Consider the following 22,847-nt stretch of genomic DNA (forward strand, 5'->3'; position numbering starts at 1 on the left):
AGAGAATGTCATGATTGTGGCTGTTTGACAGAGAAAAATATCAAGCTGAACTCCATTAAAAAAAAAAAAAAAAGAAAAAAAAGAAAGAGAGAGAGAGAGAGAGAGAGTACTTCTAAGCTTAGGATCCTTATTTCTCTCAGTTTATAAACTATTCACTTTTCAAAAGAAAAACAACTATGCAGGATTATTATTATTATCTTGAGGTACCACAACAGTTGACTGAAGATGCCAACAGTGGCAAGTTTAAATCAACAATGAAAAGCAATTTTGTGTCAAAGTGAGCACTAAGATTGTTTAAATGGCCTGCCCCTATATCTGCCCCTTATTTCTGTATGCTAGAAACAGCCTGAAATTTCCTGTGGAACTCTGCCCATCTACAAAAAAAATATTAAATGCTTTTTGTATGGCATTATTAGAAATAGAATAAAGAAATTTCCAGCAAACAAAATAATTAGCAACCTCCCATTTCTATTTAAAATGCAAAGATCATGATTTTTTTTTCAAGTTGTAAAGGGTTTAATTATTCATGGAAGACTCAGGAAAGCAACCTTAGGCATGGCATTTTAAAGCCGCTTATGGAAAAGATGAATAAAAATAATTAGAAATCTTTCCAGCCTTAGCAAGAGTTTTGTAAATTAAACTGGAAATTGTCCAGTTTATCTCAGCTCTTTAACACGTTCTTAAAAATACCCTGAAGGAAATTTACAGTGGTCAGTGAAGTACTGCACTCACAGATCATTTACAAGCGAGTTACTCCCCACTTTTAGATTTTAACCACAGTTATCCTTTATTTCTCTTTCCCCCTCACTCTGCTGCCTCCATCTATTCAGCTGTGCAACTAGTGATCAGAGTAATTCCTCATCATACTGGCAAAAGAGCTCCTGTGCCTACTACCTTTCCTGCAGACACAGAGCTTCAAATTGTTAATAGAGCACCTGCCCCTGTGGCTTTAAATCTATAATCTCATAGAACTTCATTAATGCTTTTCTCAAATTACATTGAAGCACATCTGGTGCAAGGTTGTGTCAAATTTACCTGTGAATGTTATTTATTTTAATAGAATAAGCTTTCCAAGAGAAATTGGGAAAGTTAGATAAGCTTTTAGAAACCTTGCCAAGGGGAAAACATATTTTCCAAAAAATAAATTAATCATTGTTAGAGAACAGTGTTTGATGTTTAGATTTGCCTTTAATTTAAATCTCAGAAGCAGAAGATCAGCAAGATATTTTGTGTGTGTTGTTTTATGAATCAATAAATGCAATAACAGATCTGAAAAACCACAGAAATAACACATCTTAAATAAATTCCCTTGTTGATGCTAGATGGATTCCCATCATAATGAACTGCACCATTTGGACTGCATAAGAGCTCTGCCTGATGTGTATGTCAGGAACTCCCTCAGAACATCCTCTTACATCTTTTCTTTGTTCCTCTTATTAGAGACATCTACATTGCTACTCAGCAAGCAAAAGGGGTGTGTGCTAATTTTAGACTTACTAGAATCTAATTTAAAAGGTTAATTTTTTTTTTCCATTTATAATCAATATTCCATATTTACCTAATTCAGTTTTCATATTTTCTGGTTTTCTTGTTTCTCCCCTTTTAAACAAATCTATCATGAACAAATTAAACATAACCTTTTCCAAAGGAGGAATTGAGAGCCCATCGTTTTCTGTCCATATCCCTGCAATGTATTTTTTATTTCAGCTCTTACTCTACAGAACACAACTGATAAAGTGAGCATTTAATGGTGCAAGACCTACGGTGTCAGGGTGGGTGGAAGGTCAGTTTTATTACAAAGTAACTTCTTACAACACTTACAGATTGAAGCAGGTAAATCAGTGAGCACTCCTGGATAACTATCACCGGAGAAGGAGTGATATTTGTTGCATGAAAAAGTGTTTCCACCGATGCCATTGTTTGGTCAAAGCGTCCTCCCAATCCGCCCAAAGTCACAATCACATCGACCTAAAAGACAGAACAAAAAGACTCACCATGAAAACTCTCAGGAATGATCTTTGGACTCTGAAAAACCACAATAAAATCAGTTTGATGAAAAAAAAAAAAAAAGAAAAAATAACTACCGACTGTAGAAAAGCAAATGTCAAACACAGTTATTTACTCCCATTACCGATAAACACCATTATGTGATTTTCAAGCTGAGTATTAAAGCACCATAAATCCATGGCCAGCATGTGGCACTTTTAAAAGGACATAACCCTTCTCCCTAAAATACAGGCCAGTCTTCAAAGGTACTTACCTGTCTGTCCCGAATATATAGAGTCTAGGATGTATCACACTACACATAAGCTCCTTGGGTAAGTGTACATCCGAGCCACAGAATCCCCAGTTCTTTACATCATTTCATTATTATACTCACAGTTCAAAGAGCAAATAAAGCAAATATCAGGTTGGGCCATTTATGTGTCATTCTCATTCCTGCCACACAGCACTTCAATGTACAAGCAAAACCACTCAAAGGCTGGCCCTGATGAAGATTGAAAGTACCACTGTATAGGAAGTTCTGCCTCAAGCGACTAGGACATCACCTCCCAGCTGTCAGGGACAGACAGCCACAGGAGCACTCCCTAGTCCCAGTCACACAGAAAACACCATCTGACTGCTTGCAATATGCCATGGAGTTGGACTGCTCCTGCTCAATTCTCTCACACAGGTGTTCCAGACTCTGAACACTTTATTTCCTATGAGCAGAAAGGGAGTATTCAAAAGGTTTGGTTAAGAGCTTTTGGGTCCTTAAATCAGAGGTCACTGAGTGCAAAGTATTATTATTATTATTACTTCCATAATGTAGACCAGTTATGTTCAGTAATTGTATTTTAAAAAGCTAACACTAAGTCATATCTAGGGCCCTAAGACATTGCAGCTCTGAAGTCTTTAGAAGCTGTTTTGACAATGGCCATCTGGTTAAGTTTCCAACTTTACAGAGCTTAAGTCTATGGCTTCTGTGATTACATGAAATTTTACTCAACCCAGGAGCCACATAATGGTGCTCTGTGTATCTGGAATGATGTATTAATAACATCAGCTTCCATTTTTATTACCAGGTCTAGGGCTTTATGATTCTGTTGAATATTGTTTTGCATGAAAATTAAAGTCTTGAAGAGATATACCAGCTTTCTCATCACCACCTGGAAAATTCTTCAGAGGCCAGAGTGGATCAATATAACACATTATACTAGCAGCAAACACTGAAACAAAAAAAAACTCTCCTTATACTGCTGACAGCATGTATTTTCTGTGCAGATTACAGATCACACAGACCAAATGTACAACCAAGAGAATATGAATGGTAGGGAAACCTATCCTTAAAGAGAAAACAAAATAGCAAAAGGTAAAAAGCATGTGTTCCCAGTTAAGCCATAATGCCGTAATATATTTTCCCTTTTATTGATTCCACTTTAGAAACAAAGTGCTTTTGTTTGACTGGTGATGACTGTGAGTTAAAAGGGTGGATCAATTCTCTGAAAAAAATACTACTAGTAAGACTCACCAACACCCATCAGTTCCCTACCAGACAATCTGCACTAAAATGCTCCCCTCCTTCCCCAAGAGAGGCCATGGCAAAATTCAGCTATACTAACCTGGAACCACAGTGAACTTAAGGTGGGTTGATAAAGGACCAGGGTCCACATTTATGTTGTTTTTTTTCTAAGCAATGGGACTGAAGCTCAAATATTAGCCTAGATCAGTCCTCTAGAAACCAAGCAGCTACTGTATAGTTTCTTTGTATATATATATATATATCTCACCATATGTGAACTTGTTTGTTTTGGTTTTGATGATTGCTACCAACATAAAAGGTAAGAATTTAGGAAATACAGAGTTCCTTTGACTAGGAATTGAAATGGTGCAATAGCATTCTAAATGTGTCTTCTTTCCATTGTAAACCCTTCTTTGTTAGTATCACACGTGTTCTTCCCATGCAGTACAGTACCCAGCTCAAGTGATGAAGTGCACAGAACTGCAGAGTTCTGTGGCAGAGACTGACAGAGCACTGCAAGTGGAAGAAAATTGTAGCAAAAAAACCCCAACTTCTTATATTTTCAAGTAATACAGAATCCTGCTAAAAGTCCTACTCCTTATTCAGTTGCAACAGTGCAGTCTTGTGAACTGGTTAGCAAAAAGGAAGAAAATAAAACAAATATAGCATGGAGTAGACATATTGAAAAGGCATTCATAAACCAGAGGTATGGGGTTGAGGTGTGTTGGGAGAAGGCATCTTCTGAAGATACCAAAGATATCTGAAGAGAGAATATATCTATTATTTAAGGTTTGCATGGATTGTGAAAATGAAAAACACAAGTATGTGACAGGTACGCAAACAAACCCAGCTGGAGTATGAGAGGAACAGACAGAGAGAAAAACTAAGATTCTGCACTAGTATGACAGTTTACAGTACCACTTTTCACTGGATAATCTTGGCAGAAGTGACAGGCATCCAGATATTGCAGGACTTTTAGAGCCTTTATTTGAAGGTCTAGTCATTCACACTTTGTTTATTTAAAAAAAAAACAAACAAAAAAAACCATGGGCTAAGTGCAACCAAAACCTCAAGAAACTTTTCATCCTAAAGCCATCATGACTGTTAAAAAAAACCCTCAAAAACACACCAAAATCATGAACTAACAAAACAACCAGTTTCCTCCCTGCAATCACTGTGCCTGTCATCCTGCCAAGAACTTAAGAAAATGGATGCACCATGAAAGCATGTACACAACTCTTTGTCATTCCACAATTTAAGGCAAAGTGAATACCCAAGGACTGGTACATTTAGATATTTTCATACTACAGAGAGGAAAGGCCATTTGTTTTTGCACTATGATTTCCTGAATAGCACAAGCCACAGAATTAATCCTGCTACTGCTAATCAGCCCAGTGGGCAACATTTGACTAACATGCTGTACTTCAATTGAAATGTCCATGCTTCACTTAAATGTCCTATCACCAGTCCCCTTACACCATTTGTTTTCACACTGTGTTGTTCATTTCCTGAAAAAAAGGACATAAAATCATAAATAACTACAGAGGACAGCTTAGACCATTGCAAGCACTTGGACTATCTATAATCTGAATTAAATCACAATATCTTTAAAGGCTATAAAACCTTAACTTAGAAATTGAAGATCTAAGGGTAGGATCCAGTCATCATTAAAAGATACACCCATAAGTTATTGTGTCTTGAGAAAATTCTAGAAGTCACTATCAAAGAGCAGGGCAGTTAAAAGGAGAAGGAAAGCATACAGCACGACTTTGTGCTGGCAATTCAGGGATCTACTTTTTCCTTCTCCTGCAAACTGTAATTTAGAGGGTGCAGTAACCGAGGGCAGCTGAGGCTCTCACCACATCAGAATGAAGTTGCTCAGGTTCCTGCTTCCACTCACAAAGACCATTGAAATGGACAACCTGCTGGCTTGCTAAACACTGTGAAAGCTGGCCCAGCTGACATTCCTCTTTCTGGTATAAATGGGTTAAATACAAAGAATATTTTCACTTTATGACTGAGGAATATGCATTAAGGACACAGGAAGCTGGGAACTGCCTGGAGTGGGTGAAAAGAGTGCAATACCTAGCTCTGCAATGTCAGCATCACCATGACATGGAAGAGTGAAGTCCAACGCTCAAACTGACAGCAAATGATGCCCACCTTTTCAAAACCATGCTCATTATCTCTGATAAGAAATCCTCTCCCCAGGGAGAGGACAGACAACTCAAAGGACTTTCTTCCCTCTGAGTTCACTTTTAGCCAGACAACTTGCAAACAAACATGCCTGAGTCTCAGGGAGGTGTGTAGATGAAAGGAAACAAATTTACTGATCACAACCAGCAGCACTGAATGAACTGCAGAGAAGATCTCCCCTAAACGAAAAAAGGAAGGCAAGAGTAATCAATATGTTGTAAAAGTTCTGGAGTCATGAGTAAACCTTCCCCTCCTCTGAGGTCATGGAGACCATCCATTGCTAATATCCAAGATATTAGTATGCCCATTAAAGGTTAGATATCTGACTGGAACATAGTGGGTTTTTAGCACCTTCTCACTTCACTGAAATTCCTTTCATCTCCCACAGCCTTTCTTAATTTTCTAGAATTCATAGGATAATTTCTTTAATTTAATTTTTAAAGGAATATGACATAGACAACAAAATTATTGTAGTAATATGCATAGTATATTGGAAGTTTATTATATGCTGAAATATATAAATATATACACGTACACAAAAGTATAGAAGTATCTTGTGTCGAAAAATGAACAATTAAGTAATAGTGTGAATGGCACATTTATTATTGCTTTATTGGCTTGTCACTTCACCAGTTTTTACCAGTTTACAAGAAAAGCATTTTCTTCTTCATAAGGAAATTTGTCAGCTCAGAATATGGTTTAAATTATTTTCTGGTCTTTGCACCATCTTCAGTACCAAAGACTTTAAAACACACCAAGCCATTCCCTTGATAACAAATGGGCCAGAGTAGATTTTAACTCATTTTCCCACAGCTGTGTAAGAGCTCTAGTGTTGGCCAGATAAGTAATTTTTTTATATCATACTCAAAATTGCAATGTAAATTTAATGGATGACTAAAATCCCACAATCCAATGTTAAATATGTAGCAAGATATTGTCCACTTGAATTGATTACACTGGCTCCCTAGCTCAGTGTTTTACATGAAAGGTATGCCATTCTTTTCTGTAGAAATGAAATGCTGAATCACGCAGCAGCATCTGAACTTTGCTCAGGTAGAATCCTCTTTACTTTAGCCAGAATTTTCTTGTTGCTTCAGCAACATCTGACTCTTCCTGGGAACAAGAGGTCTCAGTCAAAGGCTGCCACCCTGTCTTGTGTACCTGGGATGATAACCTTCAATCAGCTTCATCCTCACCTCACTGACTCCACTAATCTATATATTATATTGTTCCAGCTCCTTCACAAAGTATTTCTTGCTTTTTATCTTCATTTCTTACGGTTTCACCCAAGTGCTTTCCTTATTGGGAATGTTTCTTATTTCAAATAAAAGGTTAATTCTCTCTGGTAATGACAGTAAGTATGCAAACAGATTGCATTTGTCTGCTTAAAGTAAAAAAGATGTATGATGGTAAAATGGAAATGAGAAAGACAATCTCAAAATCCAGAAATAGACTTGGGTTGCTGGAAACATTTTAAGCTTGGTTTTACTATTGACTTGTTTTTACATCTCTGGTTGAATAACTATTTCATTGCAAAAAATGAAACTTTGGCTTTGCCCTCTCTTGCAGGTAAAGGGAATGTCTGAGAGGGTATATAACATAATCCAGCATTAGTTTGGTGGAACATAAACTTCATAACTATTGACTTAATTCTTTATTACTTAAAGGAACCTAATTGATAAAATCTTTGTGAACTGCTGGATCCCAAGCAATCTGAATTTGACTTTCTGCTTTGTGCTGAATATTTGTGTATGACCTTGGTCAAACAATGCTCGCCATGCCTGGGGTAGAGGGGACACCAACAACTCCCGCTCTGCTACTGTCGGTCAGCTGGAGCAAAGCTCTACAATTCTTTCTATGTGTGAGATCAGGGTCACTGGAATTCCTTATTTACTAAGATTTTCTGGGTGAAGGGCTTGTCTGTACTCCTGACATTTACCATGCTGTTCTGAGTAGGTAAAAGCATTAGAACTCTTCAAGTAATCTGTCTATTGATGTTTTGGAGTAAAATGTGGGCTGGTTTTGATCCAGACACATTTATTTTGTGAATGAATAAGGATTCCAGGACTATCAATCTTATGAAAAATTATTAAAATCTTCTCATCTTTTAAAACATGTATGAAGAAACATTCACAAGCTAACCTTTCTCTTCCCATAACTGAACTCCTGTTATCCAGTCTGCACTATGGTATTACCACCATGGAAGTGTGAAATCAATAACTGTCATATCCCTAAGAAAGAAAGTCCTGGATTTATATTAGGAGCAATGCAAAAGACCCTTGAAAGATCATACTAAAATGGTCTAGCAAATATCTTCAATGATCTAAGAGCTGGTTGCATCCAGTGCAAAAAGCTGTGCTTGGCATGTGCCGTGGTTTTAATCATTCTGAATACTTCCTCCAGGAATAAAAATAAGAAAATACAAATTAACTACAAACTCTCATCAATGAACAATTCAAGGAAGGAAAAAAAAAAAAATCTTCTTCAAGACAATCTGTTCCCTGTGAGCTTTGTATCCCACATTTCTCTTAACTCTGGCTGTCACTCTGCACCGTGGTAGCCTTCCTCCCCCTCCCTCCAATACCTTTCCATGTTGTCACAGGATCAGCAGGGCAATAAAAGTACAACCCACTGCTTCTCAGCCAGCAGGGCCCCCACCCGTGTGGATCCCACACCCCTCAACAGGAGCCAAGAGTTAACCCAGTCCTGCAGTGCCAGCAGGTGGGAAGGACACTGCACAGGGAAGAGGCTCTTTGTTGCAAAGAGTCTCTCTTCAAAGCCTCTGTTCTTCCCCCAGTGCATGCAGATCATGATCCAAACCCAGGAGCCTTGCCCTGGACTGTGGCTCCTGCTGCAGCCTGCTTGGCAGAGCCTTGTACAGGCTAGTCAGGGCCTGATGGATCAGACACTCTAAGCTCTGCCAGCTGGCCCTCAGACACGATACATATCCTGTATCAGTGAGAGTGTGTGTACCTTTGCACATCTCCAGGAGCCCTGACACCTTCTCTTTGATTTCCCCTACAGTTCTGTGTTGAGTCAGCCTGGCTGGCTGCCAGGCATTCACCCAGCCTCTCTCACTCCCTCTCCTCAACAGGACGGAGAGAAAATGAGATGGGAAAGCTCATGGGTCAGGACAAGGACAGGGAGATTGTTAATTTTCAATTACCATCACATGCAAAACAGATTTGACTTGGGTAAAATTAATTTAATTTATTGCCAATTAAAAATCAAGTTAGAGAGGGAAAAAAATACAAAACTAAACCCACTTTTCCATCACCAATCTTTTTTACAGGCCCAACTTCACTCCTTGATTCCTCACTCCTCTATCTCACCATTCCCCTGAGTGCAACAGGGAAAACAGGTGACTGTGGTCAGGTCATACCAGCTCCTCTCTGCTGCTCCTTCCTTATCATGTTCTGCTACAGTTTAGGATTCTCTCCACTGAATCCAGCCCTTCAGGAACAAAATCCTCTGCCATGGGCCCTCCACGTGCTGCGGCTTCTGCCATGACCTAGCTCCTGTGTGGGCTTGTCTTCACGGCCTGCAGCTTCCTCCCCCTGCTCTGGCACAGGGCCCTCCACTGCCTCCAGTATGGATATTTGCTCCACCATGGTGTTCCATGGCCAGATCCCTGCTGCAGCATGGGCTCCTCTGCATAGGCTGCAGCTCCCTCTGGAGAGATCCACCTGCTCTGCCCAGGGTTCTCTGGAGGCTGGAGCCCCTCCTTCTGCCTCTCCTTGGAGCTGACGCAGCTGTTTTGTCCCCCTTTTCCCCTCACCCCTCCTTGCCTGGGCTGAGTGGGTCAGGTGTGCCTCTCATGGACACCCGTGCACTCCACCAGCACCTGGGCACACAAACACAATAGCTCATTACTCTGCCTGTTTCTCTAGAAGGTTGAGATGAAGAGATGTGTATTTCCTTTCCCACCACAAATTCATGTGGTTCAGTTTCAGCTCCTGCTCAGATGCTGGTCCAGGACCCTTGGAAAGCCCACAAAGGAAGCTAAGCAAACCTGTAATATTGTGAGACAACGGAGTAGAATTTCTGTAGCCAAGAAATTGGAACACGAATGTGAAATATGAAACACTCTGCCAGCTGCCCACAGGCATTTACATCCCCATGAATGGGGAATGCCAACTTCAACACTATTGAGAACTGAGACCTTTTCTTGTGATTCCCTAGACCAGGTGTGTCTTTTCTTTAAAACTAACTTTCTGCCTGATTTTGTTTCCAAATTCTTCATATTAAGTTTAGGCATCAAATTTTAAGGAGAAAATCATAGATTTTTAAGGGGAAACATTCCATCCATTAAAGAATCTCAATTTCCATTATATATGTATGTATATATATATATATATATACACATACACACACACTTATTTTGTTTCATCTGAGTAAAGAGCAACAACTTGGGCACTTTCCCATTGTAACATTTAGAAATGCAGTCTGTATAAAAGGTGTCACAAGTAAGGCAGAGCTTTGGAGGACCTTCACTCTCCCACAGCAGCACTGCAGAGGACATAACAGTCAGAGGCACTTGTGCCCAGCGAGGGTGAGGAGCTAGCTCTGCTTTTTAAAATGTTTAAACTCGGGTTCACACAGGTCTGAAGATCTCCCAATAGGTCCCAACAGAACAGTAATATTTTCAGCTGGTGTGAACATTAATCTTCATGATGAACAAGGGGATAATAACCTGTCCTATTACACTCCAGGGACAGATAAACTAAAGATGGAAAATTTTTCCTGTGTCTCTCAGGCCTTATTCTGTGAATGGTTCCTCTTCTGAGTGATTTCACTGAATACCTGGGCAGTACACAGTGATTTTTTTTTTTTTCTAAGGGAGTGCAGACTTGCAGAAAGAAGTCTTGAATTTTTACATTTGTTTCAAAGAAGCTAGACATATTTTTATATTGAAGGAAGTACATTACGATCTGGATGCCAATTTTCCTTTTCAGCGTAGGTTCAGTATTTATAGCAGGTAAGTTAAACATAGCCTGAGTAATTACAGAATGTATTTTATTTTTCTACACTGTCCTCTAGACCGTATAAATTTAGCCACACACTTAAAAATAAATGAAGCATGATTCCTTAAACTGGAGGCGCTTGTGAAGCTGTAAACATTTTATGTTCACATTTAATTTGCAGAAAATACTGAGCTTTAATTGTTCAGTACTTCTTCAGTTGTTTAAAGGAGAAACTCAATGGGTTCTTTAGGCAAGCTGAAGAGACCATCCCCTGCCAGTGGCAATGTAAAAAGTAGGTGATTTAATAAGGACTAGCATGAGCATCAGAACTAACAAAGCCTGGTTGCCAGGGCAGCTCTGCTCTGAAGACCCTTCAGTCTCTACTTTTGTTGAGCTTGTGCTGCTGCCTTTTTTTACTGTGGGAATACTGTAGGGGCCTTTCATATGTTATCAGGCTGACTCATTTTCTTGATATTTGTTAAGAGTTAAATTACTCTACACCCCTCTGCTCCTTCTTGAACAGCACTGGCACCAGCAAAGAGGTACAGAGTTAAATGTCAGGAAAAGACAAAAGATTGCAGAAGACAATGAGGCTTCAGGACTACAGGCTGAAACATTTCTGTGTACAACCAGCCACATACTTTTACTTTCCAATGCTCTTAATACCTTCCTCTCCTCCCTGCCTCAATACCCATTTCTAGGTAAGGAAAAGAAAAGAAGAAGAGGAGGAGCCACCACAGCTTCAAAAGCTTTTACCAGTATTACAATTTCACTGTTTCTCTTGGCTATTCAAAGGCCATACAGTATTACAAAAAGAGGGAATATGTCATGGCAAAAAACCCCTAAACAATCCAAAACAAGTAAGGAAGCATTCTTATATACACTACTTAGGTTAAATAAGCTTCTTTGAATAGGATAAAAGAAGAAACCATAGAAGTCAATTTGTTGATTTATTCACCCTCTGCTTTAAGGACCAAATTACTGCAGTTCATGAAGTTCTGAAAGTGAACTCTCTAAAGTCAGTGTTTCTTACACTCAAGAATGTAGAAAACTGCTAGAAGTTTTTATGAAACTATCTCTACAATAGCCAAAAAACCTGTCATTCTTGACAGGCATCTCAATTTAGTAAGAAGAAACCATTTTGAAATGTAAAAAAATGCTCTATTATAATCTGCAGTTAAAATTTATCATACTGGCTCAAATTTCTTAATATGCTTACCAATAAACTTACATTCCATGAAGTAAACAGACTCTAATATAAACAGTTGTAACTTATGGGATATTTCATAACACCACAGTATTCATGCGTTAAGCAAAAAGAAAAAACTCAAACCCAAGTTATTTATGAAAATCTCAAACAACAAACTGAGCTCTCAGTCCTTGAACTGCAAAAAAAAATCCTTGGTGTCAAAAGATATGACTGTTCAAGATCTCCCAGTACAATATGCACATCCGAGACTGAAGTATGACAGTCTTTTGAGGATAATGATATGTCCTTGTAGCCTGACTACTTTCCCAGCATGGGGGCAGTTACATCTGCAATAGCTGCTCTCAGGGAAGCTGTGCTCCTGCAAAGCAGAGGGGGGAGGAGAATCACATCTCCTATGAGAAAGGTACAAACAGAGCAAAATTGGTGGTTGCAAAGGGAACAGTACATTGCCTGTGGTAACCTCACGCTTTCTGTTTCAAATATATTTAGCCTTTGATTAAGTTGAGAGAACAGTTGCTGGCTTCCTTATTAGCTTCAGCAGTCCTGTTAATGAGCACATCCTTGATCTCTTAAATCCCTTGAACTGCCTAAATAAACAGTGCTTTTCCCCATGTTCTTCCTCTCCCCAAGCTTGATATGGGATTTAACTTTTTTAAACAAACAAACTGAAATCATTGTGTTCTCCAGAATCCCTGCACTTTTTGCATCTCAAAAAAATTATCATCATAGGCCCAAAACCAGCCCCAGTAGAGCATACAAGGATTACATAAGAAAACTTCTTGGTATGCGATGCACTGTGCTCTTGCAGACACACCTATTGCATAAAATTATTTGAGGGCAAAGATAGTCAGTGTGTCTTCATGCTCACAGCTACAGTGGAACAGGAAGACACCTTACATGATATTAGGGCTTCTCTTCGGGAACTGGCAAGGTCTGCTATTCTATATTATAAGAAATGCATTTTGCCATACCTTTACAATGGGAAGCATTAAAATAATTCAGCAGTAGGATAGATGGATTAGATACTGCATTCCTTGAAGGTAGACTTGGACCTTATGAGTTAAAAAAGTCTTCAAGGATATGTCTGAACACCCTACAGGAGAGATTTATTCCTGTTGAAAAGTATAATGAAATTCTACATTTTAGAAGTGGGAATAAACAGGAAACACTTCAGATCCATTTGTTTCTTTTGGACAGGAAAGGTTTATGAAGAAGATTACTATTAATAACTCATGAAAAATCTTTTGATGCAGCACTTGACAGAATAAGAACCTTTTCATTACACATATTTAACTTCCCCTAAAATATATCTCATTTGCATTTTTATTCTCCTTCTGTGAAGCATTAAGAAGAAAAACTCACTGCTACCAAAACTGAACAGGTTTATTCTCAGCCCTTCCTTCTATATAGATTTTGGTGATAAATCCATAAGCTTCAGTGTCCTTATGGTCCTTCAAGTCCAGTGGTGAGGCACTGGAACTGGTTCCATGGAGAAGTTATGGATGCCCCATCCTTGGAAGTGTTCCAGGCCAGGCTGGATGGTCTAACTGAAGGGGTCCCTGCCCGTGGCTGTGAGCTGGAACTAAATGATCTTTAAGGTCCCTTCTAACCCAAACTATTCTGTTATTCTTATAAAAGCTTCACATTTCAGCTCCATGTCAGCTTTAGGATTTTCTAGTCTGCCTCTCCCCCCTATTTTGGTATTTAGTAAATTTCCTGTTCTCAAATCCTGGTAACAGACCATTCTCATTCCTAGGTTTTACTTTAAAAGCCATTCCCACTACTATTCTGGATACCCAAAAGTCTTCAGAAATGAAAACAAGTAGTGTTCCATCTTGAAATTACCAACTACCAGCATGAGCAGCAAAATTATGATTGAGTCAGGAAATGAAACCAATCTATTTACTGCTAAAAAAAAAAGTCACATCATCAGGAATAACCTCAAGTGATAGACAAAGCCAAAACCGAGCCAAATAGAGCCCAGTATTTGCAATAATTATAACCTTTTTCTGTGGGACTCGACTTTATGTAAAAAATTACTCTCTTTTAAAGTATCTTCTAATTTTTGTTTTAGGGTACTTCGGATTTTCCTTCAGGGCCTTTTTTTCTCATATAAAGACAAACCAGAGAGGGCTTAGTAAGCTGTCTGAACACTGCACAGCTGAAGGTGATACATGAACATCACTGTCTTCTCTTTTGCACTTTATAAACACAGGACTTCACTAACTTGTTTAGCCTTGCTCAACATAAAAGCAAGTAGACTGATTTGACTTTTAAAAGTACAAAGGGAAGAATGCTTGCATTCACTTGAAAGAATTAATACCCTAGACTGCTGACTGATTGAACCTCTGAAGAGTAATTTAAAAATGGAAATGTTAGTAGAGTATCCCTTTATTGCCAAGGGTTTTTAGGAAGAGTTGGTTTGGATATTTTTCCCTTTTCCTTATTGATACTGGTGCTTTTATCAATTTAAACACACTAACATTACACCACTAAAAGGCATGTAGGTTTCAATAAAACTAATTTTTTATATCTTCACCCCATATAACCAAATGAGCTGCTTTAGCTTTTTTTAAGCAGAAAAGATAATAAAGCTAAATGAAAAGTCCCACAGCTTAGTTTTAAGACTAAATGGTATTTTAGATGAAACAGTTAAGGAAAGCACAGTTTGTAAGTCTGAGATAAAGATAATGGCTTAAATCTATCTTTATATTATGAGTATTCTTCTTGGAGCTGCAAAATTGATAAACACACTTTCAGTTCTCACTGGCACGAGGTGCTACAAGCTGAGTGAGACCAGAGATGCTGTTATTGAAAGAGCATTTGATGAATATTGGGAATTGGAGGATCATTCCCAACTACACCATTAGCATGCTGGTAGACTGTGGACAAATCGCTTCTGTACTTCTGCTTTCCAATCTGCAAATCAAAGATAATGGCATACACTGCTAATGCAAGATCTGTTGATCCCTAAATAAGAGATACTGTAAGCTTGCCTATCATTTTGCCAGTTCAGTTGGTTTCTTGAAACAGCTTATGTTGAGAGAAAATTAAGAACAGAAAGTAGTACCAGACAGAAATAAGTTTATTTGAAGGTCCTGTAATGAAGAAAGGAAAGTACTCACATAACTACAGAATGAATAAAATAGCGATTAAAGCAGTAAAGCAAAATGTGCACACCTAATAGACCATAAACAATGTGAAAGACACACAGAGCAGCAATAAAGACAGAGTTATTAAGACATTTAAAAAGCACCACTTAGGGCCAGGAAGGAACACCGCCAGAAAACGTGTGCATTTGTATACTTGTACTTGCACGTGCACGTGTGTGCATGCATGCTCACAGCCATGCAGAAAGAGAAAGAGAAATATCTAACAGCCTTTAGGTTGGAAAGAAACTTCAGGAGTCAGATTCTCTTGGTGGTACTTCATTGCTTCACCCATCTGATAGAATGCAATTCACAAATGAATTAGGACTGCGAAGGGGGGAGATTAAGACTGATTCTAGCTTGCATATATAAAGGGTACTTATTTTTCTAAAATTCACTGCTGTATGTAATTATAAATACATATATAATTAAGTGACTTAGATATCACAAAATGACCGCAATGCTGCTTTCTGCATGACTTAGCTATGCAACCAAAATATGCAATGTAAATCAGAAATTAATTACCCTAAGGATTCAGAAACTATTCTGAGAGTGTTTATTTGAAAAATAAGGAAAAAGGAGTCATGAATTTGGTTAATTATGCCAGAAGACAGAATTACTGCCCTTTACATTGAACAAGAAGTTCAAGAACTAACAAGGTGGTTTTTCTCCCAGATTTGTATCTCAGCTGACCATCAACTCTAGCTGCATATTTCTTTGTGGAAAAGAGATTTCTAAGGTTCTTCTCCAACTAACTACCTAAATCTAAGACAAAAATCTAAGATAACTTTTTTTTTTTTGCATCCTTCTTTACAAGCAGGGGCACTGAGTGCCTACCTCACCTACATTCTCATTTAGCTGACCTCCAAGAAAGCTGTTTGACATGGTATCCCTCTATTCAAGTTATTTGTTCAAAAGCTGTTTGGATGAGCAGGAAGAAAGAAACAGAGCAGGATAAATGTGCAGCGGTATGGAAAATAAATTACACAAACTTAATCCCTTTGGAACAAAATATTGCCAACATATGTTCAAATGAGCTCAAAAACCTCCATGACATAGAACTTCCATAGAGGTGACTGATAAATCAGAGCAGAAATTTTATCCATTCAGTATTGCAGATAAATGCTAACTTATTCTCTGACTAATGGAGGAATGCCTGTTTTAAATACTTCAGCTGCTCTCACTTGAATTTCATCCAGACAAGCTACCTCACGGGATTGTGGATCCATGGTATACATTGAATGCAATTAACTTCCCAGCTTAACATATTGCTACCCAGAAATAGCAGCAAACACAGCATGACTGTGGCATCAATTTTTTAAAGATACTAAAGAGATACTTTCCTTGTTTTGTAACTTCAACTATAAATCACAGGAAAACAAATTTGTAGTGTCTCTTTGTCTTATTCCTCTTTGACAAATGCTTTAGATAGAGCAGGGAAAAATCAAAATTGGAGAAAAACATATTTTTTCTGGCATCAGGAAGACATATTCCACCTAGTTAATACTCTCAGTTAAAAGGAAAGCTGTTATGATTCTTTACAAGTAGGAAAAGAACTCTACTTTGTGACACACAAGTTTGTCCTTGAGGTCAAAAAATACAAATGCAGATGAAGGACCCCTTCTTTATTCCCTTTTAACTTTCAGAACCCAAACTTCCTTTTCTTCTCAGCTATGTGTACCTCTCAGGTGACCACAGAATTCTACAGCATCTTTCTTCACTGAAAAAATTTGCTTTCTCCTCAAAGGTATTAGGTCTATAGCTGGGACAGTCTGTTGTCTTACCACTTGACATTTTTTATGGCAGAATGTTACCATAAAGAAACCTAAATTAAGTGCAAATTTAGGTATCAGAAGAGCCAAGAGGTTGCATCCATAAACTGAGGCCAGCGTATTTTGTAAGAGCTTAGAATGTCTGTGACATTTGGGGACCAGACATCAAGCTACTATTTGCATTATCAGGAGATTCTGAAGAATCACCAAACCTCCTACTAAAGAATTATATCCAGTGCTTCTGAACAAAGGGAAAACTAGAAATGGAACTATTTATTTATAGACTTGTGATACAGTTTTGTCTTACATTTGCTTAAGTTTCACATTTTATCTCCCTAAGGGGAGTCAATGACTTCTTCAAATTCCTTAGTCAGAGAATGCAGAGGACCACAAGTAGAAATGCATTATGCTTTATCTAGTGTGCATGAATAAGATAGCATCTTATTATGTTTTATGGAACAGGCACAGCAAGCAAGAAGTAGCTAGTATTTAATGAACATGGTACTTAGTTTCAGAAAATTTATTTGTGTTACTTCTTGCATCTCTGAAAAACTCAGACTGTATTTAAAGCACATGTCTTACATGTAACAGCACACAGTTTTAACTCACCTGAAATCGTAGGTTTAGCGCATTGGCATGAACACTACACAATTACTGCAATTACACTCAGGCTGGAACTTTAAAAAACATCCTCAAAGATTACAATGTGGTCTCCTTTAGCCAACTTAACACGGCTTTACTGTGAGAGTGATCACAGGACTCAAACTTTTACAAATAGACTACTTATTGTTTAAACACACCTTCTGTAACTGTCATGTTCCCATTGCTCTTATTTTAACTACACATTGACTATTCATCATAAAACCTCTTGTAATAGCTTAAAACATTCCTTCTCAAGCAATACTTGGCATTGGAAAGTGAACTCAATCCAGGAAACATTTAAGTTCTTCTTCATTGTAAGGACATTTCTATTAAGAGGAAAGCACTTTACTTGCCACATTCAAAACAAATCCTAGGCATAGGTGGCTCATCTGCTCCAATGGCACTCATTACTATTTCTATCCTAGATGGAAGGGCACTCCTCTGAGATCTTCTGATGATAAATTATAGGGGGAGAGAAAATAAACTGTTTTATAAAGAGTTTCCTGGCTCACAGCCAGACAGTAAGAGAAGTGTATAGTGAAACCATGCCATCTCTGTCTATACTGATGGGGAAAAAAAACCCTGATGATCAACAGCATTGTATTGAGATGCAGCTGCAGATGGGCATTGTGGGACAGCACTCCAAAGTGTCCCATGGGTATTTATTGTCTTTAGAAGAACAAGAAGTTTTAAAACAACTTAAGCAAAAAATGGTGAATTTTTAGTCAGCCTGAAGTGAGGAGGGAAGGAGAGAAGTGCATTGGCATTTCAATCCCTTGCTGCTTTGTTGGAGTATGGTGATCTCAGGAAATCAGGCAATTTATCCTGCAACAATGAAAATGGGAAGAGGTTTACACATCCCTTTCCATGTTGTGATATTAATTTCCTTACATGCCTCTTCTTCTCACTGTGGGTAAAGGATGCAGCAGCTGCTCCCTCTTTTCACTCATACATGAAGAGCAGAAGAGAGGTCAGCTCTTATGAATGACTGTTCCATGAGGAGGAAAGAGCAGCAATCCCAAGAGTGCATCTGCCACCGACTCATCACATTTGCAGTTCCCAAGGAAATTTAACTGTGCATCTCAGAGACAAAACAAGCAGGCCTATGAAATTAAACTGTGGAAGGGGAGGGGGAATGTTGCCTCCCTTGCCTTTCCAATGAAAAGGGATGGACAACTACATACGGCTTATTTTAAGTTTAATACACTAGTTGCTCTTCAAAGCCTGTCTGATTCAGGGGGACATTTTGCAGAAGAAGGTATTGCTTACCATTTGTAATGTTGGTAGGATAAGATTTCCCCTCTCCATGTCACCTTTGAAAGGGGAGAGAAAGGGGATGAATATCAAGGCTTAGTGTGCCAAGACTTGAAAATGTATTTACATGCCAAAGTGGGACTCTTGATTTGAACACCAGCCACAACAGGCTTCTGCACTTTGGGTAGTTCATTAACAGAAATCAATACAAGCTGCCTTTTAAGAAAGTTAACACTTGTTCATCGACACACTTTGTAATTCTTTTTAGCAGAAGCATCAATGCTTACAAGGTGTGCAGTAAATTATGGCAAAACTGTGGAATATCAAAGCTACTGAAAATAGTTTCATTTCAGTGCAAACTTGAAAGATAAACCTAAATACAGTGAGAAAAAGAGTAATTACTAAGATGCAGAGAAGAAAAAGGATGCGTTGTATTTACCTGGAGGCCCTTCTTCTCTATCTTCTTCTGGAGTATTTGAAGGCACTTGGTGAAATCTGTGAGGTCCTGATCCATGGTCTCAATTAACTCACATCCCTAGTGAAGAAGCAACAAAACAGAGAGAGAGGAAAAAAGAAAAAGTCAGTAATTTTTCAATTTTGAGAACTAATGACATCCCTGATGAAATTAACTGCAGACAACCACTCAGTCTCTGCATGGAGGTTCAGAATTAAGTAAAAGACCCTTACATAGTCCAAAGACAGCTGAACTAGTTACTATGAATCAGCAGTTTGAAAGGTCCAGGATTCAAAGCTCATTGAGTACATCTGTGAGTTTGGATAAGCATGTTTTACAATGCTCTGCTGGATGGACAAGCCCTGGGTCATCACTAATTTTCAGGAAAATGACTGTCCTCTCTGGTGCTGCACTTACTATGTCTCTGCTACATACATTCAAACCTGTATAAATGTGAGCATACAAAGGTGTTCAAGCATCCCACAAACAGTGCAGCTGTACTGCAGTTAATTTGCAGTGATTCAACAACAATTTCCTTGCACTGGAGTATTATGGCTGAGAACATGTTAGAGAAGAGCAGGAAGTCAGAATTCCTGATAGCTAAAGCAATTTCTAAGCCTTTGATAAAAAGCTGAGTAAGGAAAAATGAAGTGCATCTACCACATAAACTCAGTATTCAAAGAGGTATAAATAATAAAAAATACCCAATACAGCATTGAGAATTAAAATAAGAATCATACACATTGGATTTAGAAGTTCCCTCTCCTACCACTTCAAGGTCCCCTTAAAAGCCTCCCAGCTTTGTCTTACTTGACATATTTTATGTTTCTGCTATACACAATAACAACTGATAAGAGAAAAACATTCAGAATACAGAATCTTTGTAGGAGTGCCTCTGTGTATAAAGTACATTACTCTGTTACATCAGAAAAATACCCTGAACAACAAAGCCAACATAAAAGTGTTAAAGTTGCCTTTACCTTGATGGTAAAAATAAAGGTACAGAAGACAAAATTTCCCAGATTAGTGAAGACATGGAGTTTTGTGAATTGCGTGCAACAAAGTAACAAGCCTCCAATAGGAAGACATACACTACCACTGAAATGCTTCTCCACACAGTCAGAATGCATATAAAAGTAAATAAAGTCATCAGGCAGTGGGGTATTTGGATAAAGTAGAAGAGAAAAGCAAGAAGATAATAAGAGGTTTTCTATTACACTTCTCAAAAACTTCTGAAAGTAAACTGGTCAAAAGTATCAGCCTTTATGAGACCTGATATTGCTCTAAATATTTTTTCAAGTAGTAATAATAGGCTTGCCAAAATGAAGCATCATGCAGCTGCAGCAGCATATGTAAGCCTCCACTGCAGAAGTGATGCTGCTTCCTCTGCAAGGCAGTGAGAGAAAAGGTAGTTGTATTCTGCACTCAGTGCTCAGCACAAAACTCTTTGAAGAGCTGCCATATCTCCACTCTTTTCTAGAAAAGGCCAGAACGTAAAACTGGCAGGAGGAGAAGAGACACAGGCCATCTGGAGCCTGTAATGAACATGTGAGTTTGGCAACACAAGCCAGAGACACCCAGGGAGTCCAGGAAAGGTATAGGGTTGTTCAGACCCACTCAGAAAAGCTCAGTCCGAACTGAAAACTACTGAAGGGACCTTTTTTATCAAAGCCACTCTAAATGAAAAGGTGTCTCATTCACTAAGGATGGGGTGCTCTCAGACAGTCTTGGTATCAGCACTGATAGTGGGAAAAGAAACCAAGCTGTGAGAAACCATGAACAGACAGGACCTCAGTATTTCTCAGATAGCCTCTGAGCAGCTTGAGAACATGACAGATGAAGACTAAATCAGTGGTAGGGACAGCTACTGCTGAGTATGGGAGAGGACACAACCTCAGTTGCCAGCTCTTAAATTAGCAGTAGAGAAGTCAAGCCTTTTATCTTTTGCCATGGCCATTCCTTGGCTTCACAGCATTGGCAGAAGTAAGCGGTTTACAGATACCAATTATGAATGAAAAATTTAACCCCCACTCTCCCTCAGCACTTCAAAACACTCCTTCCTGCAGTCATTAACAAGCCTGATCTTGAACAGGCAGGTTTGTCATCAGAAGGTACTCAATTCTACTTTCCACACAGGGAATATCAGTGTGTCAGAGCTGTTTTAGTTTTTATTTTTATGTTTTTCTCCTTTGAATGATGGTCTCCAATGGCTTAGATGATAATTTATTATTTTATGCTACTACTAGAAACATTTATCTTGAGTTTAATTCTTGCCTAGCTTCTCAGGATGTTTTTTGACAAAAAAATTATTCTAGAGGTACTGCAAGGTACTACCAAGGCAAGATAACATTAGCATGGTGATTGGAGAGTACTGAAGGTCATTCAGTTCCAGGAGAAAGCTGTGATGCACCATGCACAGACAATGTATATTCAGCCCTGCTAGTGTCTTCTGTGCAAATTCACAATAAAAGGCTTCAAACACATATCACTGGAATGCAATATAAATATGTGAACGGGGTGTCAAATGCACAGTTCATTAAAGGCAGCTTACTGTACCTGTGAGTACTGTAAGAGGGTACTGGGCCTTTTAAGTGCTTGGAACTGTTTCTCACTGCCTATACCTTTAATGCATTATACAAGTACTGCTGTAGATCATATCAAAAAAATGCTGATAGAGTGCTACCATTAAAGCCACCACTTTCTTCAAATTAAACTGTGATTTCTCATTCTCTTTCCACATTAAACAGATAACCAGTTGTAGAATTGGCAGAGATTTTAGTACTGCTCCTTTTGCCACAATGTCAAAGAGACTGGCATCATCAGACTGAACTGGGGGAGAGAACAAGCAGCAGAACTGGAATTGTCCTGTATCCTCTTTACAGACTTGCTGAAATTAAGTCTGTGCAGTTCATGTTCACTGATGGTATAAGAGCCTCAGATAAATCTGTTGCTCCTGACATATAAAGTCCAATATTTTATGCCACAGAATTGGATGACAATTGTAATGCAGTTCCTTTCAACCTTCACTGCATTATTCTGGAATGACAAAAGTCTTCAAGACAGAGCTATCCAATGCAGTCAGAGTTTAATGAAAGGACAGTGTAACAATGGGAAGATAAGCAATAACACTTGTAGTTTTATAGATACCTGCTCAACTTAATAACCTTAACCTTTGGTAAGAAAGTTAAAAAGCCAAACGAATTTAACATTAGGAAAGGTTAGAAAAATCAATAGCACACAGCAGGAAAGAAAACAATAGATTGCATCTGATGACGATATAGCTTTGGTGAATGATAGGATGAGGCACAGAGTATGAGGCTTTCGCTGTTCTGTCTTATTATAGCAGCTATGGGAGGCACTTTGCTAAAGAAGGAGGAGTGTGTCAGACACACATAATAGGATTATTGAACCTTATATTTCAGACAGACACTGAATGCAGACAGGCACTGAAATGTCAATCTGAACATCTCGGCATTTCTCCATTTTTAGAAATGCTACACATCACAGGACATTGTATGATTGCAGAAAGCAGTGTGTAGTTGCCCATTCTCCCATGTTCTTCTTAATCTTTTATTAAGAGAATGCAATGTTTTTTTTTTCTTTCTGTAATCTTTCTGAGTAGGAGAATATAATTAGAACAGAATACATAAAATATCCTAATGTGTACTCTATCTCCCAGGTTTTCCATTTGAGACTATCTTCCA

General features: G+C 38.5%; 1 protein-coding gene across 7 annotated transcripts in view; it reads right to left on the reverse strand.

The window, feature by feature from the left end:
- The window catches only part of TPK1 (thiamin pyrophosphokinase 1), a 303,147-nt gene that overhangs the window by 103,212 nt on the left and 177,088 nt on the right, over positions 1-22,847 (reverse strand). For all 7 annotated transcript variants that reach the window (XM_086845520.1, XM_086845498.1, XM_086845538.1 and 4 more), the window contains 2 exons: positions 19,129-19,224; positions 1,822-1,968 (listed from right to left, as the gene is read on the reverse strand). In XM_086845520.1, coding sequence (XP_086701646.1) covers positions 1,822-1,968; positions 19,129-19,224 — 243 coding nt within the window. The remainder of the gene's footprint in view (positions 1-1,821; positions 1,969-19,128; positions 19,225-22,847) is intronic.

Source organism: Cyanistes caeruleus, chromosome 1, assembly GCF_971803275.1.
Source record: "Cyanistes caeruleus chromosome 1, bCyaCae1.hap1.1, whole genome shotgun sequence".
NCBI lineage: Eukaryota > Metazoa > Chordata > Aves > Passeriformes > Paridae > Cyanistes > Cyanistes caeruleus.